Consider the following 8,224-nt stretch of genomic DNA (forward strand, 5'->3'; position numbering starts at 1 on the left):
TTTTAGATTCTGTCTGGCGGGGAGATTTTTGTTTTAGCGGGGAAGATGAATCACGCCGTTTTCTGGCCGTTTTGAACTTTGTTCGGCGGGAAAATTTCCAACATTGACGGATAGGCTGATTTAGAAGGGTTGTTGGCGTTTTTGACTGACTTTAGGCATTTTTGACCCAAATATCAAAGGAATTGCTTTGAGGAAAAGCTTTGAGGATGCTTTTCAAAAATGCAAGTTGTACCTCAGCAATTTTATCTCATTGCACTTTCAATTTCATACTTCAGAGCAATTGATTAATGTGCAACACACTTTTGGGCGCGAATTGACGCGTTTGAATTGTGAATTATGCATCACTTGTATGATCATTGATTCATCTCTCTAGAAATAACATAGCTATTTGTTTCTTGCAAATATAGTACATATGTTACTGTTTCAATTTTCAACGTTTTCAAGGTTTTCAAGTTGGTGTTTTCAACTTCAGAGGCAATCATTGTTTTCAGGCTGCTTTCTCAATAAATGCGTAAGATGTGGCACAATTTTGGACAAAACGGCAATGCATTTTTTTACTGAAATCAAGGTATGGCCAAATTAACCCAATTTTCCCTTGTTTCAGTATCACAAAAATGTCCCCATTGATCCTGTTCCCCCTCTTTTGAAAACCCAAACCATAGACAAACATGCAGGGCCACTATGAAAGCTTTCAGAGTTGAAAAACTTTTTCTGTCGTAGATTCTAAGATGCTTGAAGTTGAAGTATGATTTTCGACTGATGCTACGTCACTCACATTTTTCATGACACCTTTACATCCACTAAAATCTATGAACCATAGCTCTGCTTTATGAGATGCAATGTTTCAAAGTAGTTGAATTGTGAAATCCACAGATAGGGTACAATATGTGCAACTCTGCTAATTTACGCTCCACAATCTTGAAATGTCTGGTTGTAATTGTCATTGGTGTCAGGAAGTTCTGTGTATGATAGCTAACGGAAGGCCAGGAAATTCAACTCATGCAGAAAAGCATTTGATTGTACATTGAAGTCCCCTCTAGTCTAAGCTCTAGCCTAAGGCTCTCCAGTAGAAGAGTTTGAGCATGAAAAGCAACCCCTGACGGGCGCAGCCTCCAAGATTCAAGAAGCCAAAATTTATAACAATGGAAAATAATCGGAACCAGTTTTTGGTGACAATGCGTGCTCTAATCCTGCCGACGACTTTTTTCAAAAGGAAAGCCAATGAGGATTCTTGCTAGAGTGATTTTTTTCTTACCTTTTCATTTGAATTTGGAGTTCAGGGCTACCACAAACTACGCCAGCACTTAGAAATACAAAAAGTTCTAAAACCATATGAGATACATTCATCAAACTTTTTTGTGATGATGTTTGAACTGTCATCAACCTCTCTTATTCGTAAAATTATACATTTGGCCTCCTTTTGCACAAACAATTTGACTGATACGTTTTAAAACTCCATTCACTGTGGCACGCAAGCCTGCCACAAAGTACACCGGCAATTAGAAATACAAATAGTTCATAAAAATTTGAGGCAGGCATCAAATTTTTTTATGGTGATGTTAGAACTCCCATTAACCTTTCTTGTTTGTAAAATTATTCATTTGGCCACCTTTTGCACGGACAATTTGACTGATACGTTTTGAAACTCCATTCACTGTGGCAAGCACAGCTTTAATGGTGATATTTCCCAGGCAGCCCTTAATCCTCTTTCAAGTGCTTCCACATTTTTATACGATCTTTAGGAGCGCTCTTCTTCCAAAAAATTGAGGCCAATCCAACTTGCCAATTTGAGTCACGGTGGATTTACATGTACTGAAACTTATCGCCGGCGAACTTTGTAGCAACCCTGTGATTCGTATCAGAATTTTCAGATACTGACGAAAAGTCCAAGTAAATCACCCAACTTCAACAAGCATAGTCAATAAACGGATGTCGGGTTCGTTGTCGGACAAAAAGCGTTGCTAGAGCTTGGCGTTGACATTAGATAAAATTAACTAGCACAGTCAATATCATCAAATACACTTAAACCATGATATGGTCAATTTTCTCAAAAATTCAGTATCCTCACTTCAAAATCATTTTTTTCTTGAAGTTCTTCTTGAATTACACCAAATTCAAACCAAAAAATAAGAAAAAAACCACCGGAGCCTGAATCTACATGACCTTGCCTCTTCTTTTGAAAATAGTCGTCGGCAGGATTAAAGGACATATTGTCGCCTAAAACTAGTTCCAATTATTTTCCATTGCTTTAAAATTTGGATTCTTGGATCTTGGAGGCTGCGCCCGTCAAGGGTCGCTTTTCATGCTTGCACTCTTCTACTAGAGAGCCCTAGGCTAGAGCTTAGACTTTCCTTGCTTTCTAGAAATCCGGATTTTGAAAATTTATTTGATCCCATCATTACTATTTTTCCCAAAACATGCAAAATGTATGTAAAAGAAATGGCTCATTTTGTTTTTACTAATCTAAACTGAAATCATTGTTCAAGTTCTGCTTCTTACATGGCCAATCATGATGGGAATATATCCCGTTTTATGACGAAATTTCTCAAAATCCAGCAAGTGACTTGAGTGCACTCAGACTTGGCTCAACACTATTAGCTCTGTTAGCAAACTTTTGGGGACATAGTTGGAAAACAATTGCTGCGACAGGTGTTAAAAGCATTCATTTTCTATGGGAAATACTGTAATCCGTACTTTGGAGTATGTTGTCACGGTTTTCGTCAGAAGATATACTTCCAAAACTTTTGAGAGATTGGCCTTACACATCTCCAAAATGTATTTTTATTAATAGCTCATAAAGTTGTAGTGTAAAAAGACCTTAATAATATAAATAATTAGTATTCCATGAAGCTATATTATAACATATTTCAGATACTGAAAAAGTATTAACAAAAGTAGCCTCAGAGTGGCTACTTTTTACATTGAAATGGCCTCCAAATGGCTTCTTTTAACCACGAAATTGGCCTCCAACGCCGTTGGAAGTCTGGCAAAGCTGGTCGACGACATTACACACTACGGCCATAGCTAACGGAGGTGGAAATATCGAGCAGGCCTCGTCCATGAAGGATTTAGGTGTATCCTGCAAAACAACCGAAAGTTCGATGAGCATATCCAGTTGAAAGTTGGCAAAGCTTTTCAATCATGGGGTTTAATTAAGTCTAGAGATAGTATCTCGAACCTAACTCGTTCTGTCAACTCAAATTCGTTGGTAGACCAAATATCATGTAAAGATTGAAAGGTAATAAAAAGACGAATTTTACCTTATCATTTTCATAGTATTGGAGATAAAATTTCCTGGAGAGGTTAGAAAAGCAAAAAAAAATCTATTGCGAGGAAATAGTGCGTGGGATTGAATTAAGTGAGAATGAATTTTTGCAGAGATCTTTCTGACACCAAAGCACAAAATACACTCAAGCACCTACAAATATATTCCATTAATCCATCTTACATGGCTCAGTGCATCTCCAAAAGTGAAATAATCGAAGAAAGACAATGTCAAAGGTTTGGATACAGTTTTGCTTGTGAAACTTATTCCTCCTTTTAAAATCAGACACATGTGAAACTTCGTTAAAGTCAATCAAGGTTTTATGAAAGAATATTCTTTGAGGTTAATGGTCAGGATATGGATTGTTTATTTTGGGGAAAATTGGCCCATTATTATTTTCAATCAATTTTAAAACGGTACAATTTTTTCTCCTTCAGGTAATAAATATTTTATTTTCAACAAGGTTTTCTCATGGTTAAACTCTAACATGATAACAAGCTGACACCAAATTTAGATTTCTTGATGTTGATGTTGAAGTATAAAATATGAACAAGATGTTGGTTTAGCCTAACAGTCTGAGAGGCAGCGTTAAAATGGCCAGGACGTTCTCACTGGTATTGTAGGTTAAAATATTGATGCTGGAAGTTAAGCTTTAAGAACTCAGTGGTAAAAGTACCCTTTGAGGTTTTGACAGAAATTCCCTAACACATTTTGGCATTTTTCTACCTCTGTAAATCATAGGGAACAACTTCGACTTTATTTCTTAATGTTATTCTAGCCCACATAAAAAACTTCCAAGCCTAAAAACATTAAAAAGATTAAAATTTTCAAAAACCTATTCAATGAAAATTGGGAGCACACTTAGTTAATACTTGATTTTAAGTTATGATATCATCTATTACACCGCTACTTAGTTACATGGGATTTAATGGTTCACATTTCATTGATTGCTTTTAGCCCCTAAATGCCCCGGTTTCCCAAAGAATTAATATCGATTTTCACTTTCACAAAAATGAATGATTATTTTTCTTTGTCTTGCATTGTCGCACAATAGCTCAAAATGCTATATAGTGTCACTTAAAACACGCTAAAAGTGTAATCTTTGAAAATGCGTTTTGCAATCATCACGAGTACTTTTAGCTACGCATTCACTTAAATTCTAAAGACAATACATACAACAGACAATGTTATAGATTTGGTCGTTTCTTGAAGGTTTTGTTGAAACTGGTTTAAAACAGCTTCTTTAAGGCTTCATCGACTTTTGTGAAATGTTCAGTGACTGCTCAACTAAGTGTCCTTTGGAGGTTTCTACAATAAATTTTCAAAAATTTGCTTTTTTGAGGGTTTGAAATATGGTTGTTTAACGTTTTGAGTCAACTTGTTTTAAGGGACACTATTTACGGAGCATTTTGAGCTTGTATGAGACTATGCAAGAAAAAGAAGAAGGATCTTTCATTTTTGTAATATTGAAAATTGATATCAATTCTTAGGACTTCTCTCAAGGTAGGTTACTGTGCAAAGCACTTCATCGTCTCCTCCTGACCAAGCGAACGATTTACATTTCTTAATAAAAATTAAACAACTTCAATAAGAAGAGTCCAAACAAACGAGATTGATAGGATCTAGAATGTATTTTGTTGTTGTTGATTTTTTGTGATCACATTTATTGGGTAGTTTTTTTCTCTTTTTTAACACACAGATGGAATGAAAACATTTTTTTAAATACACAATGGCTTCAACTTGGGTGTTTCACAAAATATTTTACGACTTTTGATAAGATATACCACTATGTGTAAGTTAGATATGAATTCTAGACACACGCACTCAATAAGATTTATCACAGATGTAACCATGAGCACAATTAAATAAATGAAAAGTCGGAAGAGGTCAGAGCATTCAGCCAAACACCCGACAAGCTAGTTCAAGCTCGCTACAGTGTTGCGTTAGGTAGGCTTATGCTTGTGCCAAAGCGTATTTCCTCTTCCGAAAGGGTAGCGAACATGTTTGAGGATCTCGAACAGGCATTGGTTCTGGTTTGATATTGAGGACAACAGGTGTGGGAAGGATCTCCAGTTCTAGAGGTTCACCTTCCTCATCCGGTGGCGGAGAAGAGGGCTCTAGTTTGATCACCTCGGCTGGATCTTCCTCGCTTTTTTCTTCGTCATTCAGCCTTTTGAAGAAGCCATATTGTTGGAGGTAAGAAATTAATTCGGCCCGAGTGAGATCATTCCCCCTTGAGTCTTCATACTTATTGTGAGCTGAGACAGGGCTCTCTATCGGTGTTGGGCGTTTGGGCGTTTTCAATTCTGAAGGCCTTTGAATTCTAAAGGAGCGCAAGGAATTGCCGGTTGGCGAAGAGGCAGAGGCCCCAAAGTCCTGAACCCTGTTCTGCCGTTCGCCATGATTATGGTAGTGTTCTTTGAGTCGTTCAATCGGTATGCAGGCAATTGGAGAACCGCTTTGAAGCGGAGAGGAGCGTTTGCTGTCTAAATCGGAGTCTAAATCTCCTGGGGAGCTGTTGAATCCGCTATCAGCCCAACTGTGAACTGACGAAGACCGACCTTTTTTGGTTATTTGGTCAGGCGGAGGGGAGTTGCTCTCTTGCCCAAGGGCGGGTAAGAATTGGTGCGGGCCATTGTAATAGCCGGTGGAGTGTGGCGAAGCCACACACTCATTATCCATAGGATAGTGTAGTGTATTCTCATAGGTGTGTAAGAATCGTCCTTGATTGTGGAGCCTGGACCTAATGAACATGGGGTTATTGGACTGAGCAACAAACGGGCTTTGAATTTCGTTCTGCCCGGGGTTGACAATGGGAAACCTTTGGACAGGCTTCCCCATAAAATATCGATCATGAGGTGGTTGCTGATTGTAGCTATTGCTTAGTTGATATGGGACTTGCTGCTGCTGCTTCGGGCTTTGAAGCAATTGTTGAGGATATGGTGGGATATATTGCGGCCCGGTGTCTCTCTGGACTTGAAGCTCGTCCACAGGCAAATCTTTTTGTTGTGGTGGCTCTTCATGAGTACGAATATGCATCTCCAACTTCTTTTTAGAGTTGAACGTTTCCTTGCACAAGGTACATTTGTAAATCTGAAACAATGACAAGCCGTTAAAATTTGAGACATGAGCTTTATTTCCCATCTACAGAGAGATAGATGATCATTACCTTTTCTCCAAAGTGGGAAACCTGATGAAGCTTTAAGACATGGTTGTAACCAAATGCCTTTCCACATATGTTACATTTGTAGGGTTTTTCACCTAAAAAGACGAATACGTTAAATCCTGTTTTCGAAGGTGGGATCGTTGAAGGATCTAAAAAGGCTTACCTGTGTGGGTCCTCATGTGGACTTTCAATTGCTTGCTGCAAGTGAATCCTTTCGTACAGACTTGACATTGGTATGGTTTCTCACCTAAAATGGACAAAGAGACAGTCAACACGTAATGTCTTTCCATCCGATTTCGATGAGCAAGGCCAACAGAAAGTAATCCTAAGCTTGTCAAGCCGATAACTAATCAGAGTCTCGCCATTCCGTTTGCCTTAGTTAACTTAATTCGCCGCCTTAGAGTACAAACCTTTCCCGTTGTGTGAAGCGCACTATGAATGCGAGAATACGGATCTTAGGGAAAGCACACTATAGTGTCCATTGATACAGCGTTGAATATTATTGCTTGTTTTCAAAAAATCGCTTTAGGCCAATAGTGCACGAACAAGCCTCTTACACGTTGTCATATTTGAGGTAAAGTGTCTTTGAAGGTACTTCAAAGTCAATGAATAAGAGTAATATACTCTAACTACGACATTACTTGTACAAGCATACTAATTTCGTTGCGTGTGTCTCGAAACGTGGCTGAACATAATCATATTTTGCTCCTTTTCAAATGAGTTATTGTATTCTTCGTTCAACACATTTTAGTCGGAAACCACCAACCTTCCCGATATTCGTTGCTCATTGCAGCGTGTTAACCAAGAGAACCTTCCTCGTATCTCTGCGTATTGGCTGGCAACCTCGTCTTTTCAAGACAACGAGGCTCGAGACTGGCTCTCACTTGCAGAGTCTTTGTCGTCCTACGATCCATTTGCTCTTAGGATCACTCCCTTTTGTTGGAAAGACGTTTCCACTCGTGGATGTACTCTTTCGAGGTGCTTCCAAAGTGACCTTAAAAGCGAGGTATGCCATATTTGGATGACTACCTTAGTGCTTCTAAAGCTTGGTTGTTCCGTACCCTCGTTTGTTCCATTTATTCAATGCCAAGGAGGAAAACGAAGTGTTCCACTCATTTCCTACCAACACTTGTTACTTAAAAAGGTCGGAACCATCCAGGAGCTTAAGCGTGCAAGTTTGATGGACCCGTACCCGGTCGAGCCCACTCATTCTCTGCTCAGATATGGCATGGAGTAGTATTTGTTTTACCGAAGAAAGCTGCCTTCTTCTCTGAACACTTCACAAGGTACAACGAGGCCAAAACGCATATTTGGTGAGGCTGGTGCGCCGTCCTCGAGAGCAGTGAGCGACCAGTAGAACAAGAAGAAAAAGAAGAAGAAAAAAGAGAGCGGAAGAGTACATTTCGGGGATCCGAAGGGGGGTTTCTCCAGGAATGATATGTCTTCTTCAGAGTACAAACGGGAGAGGGGATTTTATATAAGATCGATTTCTGTCCGTAATTGACTTTGTACGTTATTCCAAATGATACCAATGAGAGATGTTATGACGGAAACTCTTTCAAAAGAGAAAAATGTATCTGATAAAGGGATTCATTTCCTATCGGACTGGCTAAACATACGAGAAACATCTTGCCAATCGAAAAGGCTCTCAGTCTTGGCCGAAAAGAAATGGGTATCATGAAAATGGCATATTTTACGGTTTTCTAACATCTTGCGAAAGTTTCTTTGAAGCTTTTAATTTCCAAAGATTGAACAAAAAAGTCAGGTTAGCTTATTTCAGGGAATTACAATCA

At 38.8% G+C, this 8,224-nt stretch overlaps 1 protein-coding gene across 1 annotated transcript; it reads right to left on the minus strand.

Moving 5' to 3' along the window:
* Positions 1 to 4,852: 4,852 nt before the first annotated feature.
* On the minus strand, positions 4,853 to 6,678 carry LOC131885260 (zinc finger protein 420-like; the record flags this gene model as incomplete). Its single annotated transcript, XM_059233228.1, is given in 3 exon segments — positions 4,853 to 6,358; positions 6,435 to 6,526; positions 6,595 to 6,678. Coding segments are annotated over 3 exon segments (1,316 nt in total), but the record flags the coding sequence as incomplete, so codon positions are not given.
* Between the last annotated feature and the right edge of the window lie 1,546 nt (positions 6,679 to 8,224).

This window comes from Tigriopus californicus, chromosome 8 (genome assembly GCF_007210705.1).
Source record: "Tigriopus californicus strain San Diego chromosome 8, Tcal_SD_v2.1, whole genome shotgun sequence".
In the NCBI taxonomy this organism is placed as follows: domain Eukaryota; kingdom Metazoa; phylum Arthropoda; class Copepoda; order Harpacticoida; family Harpacticidae; genus Tigriopus; species Tigriopus californicus.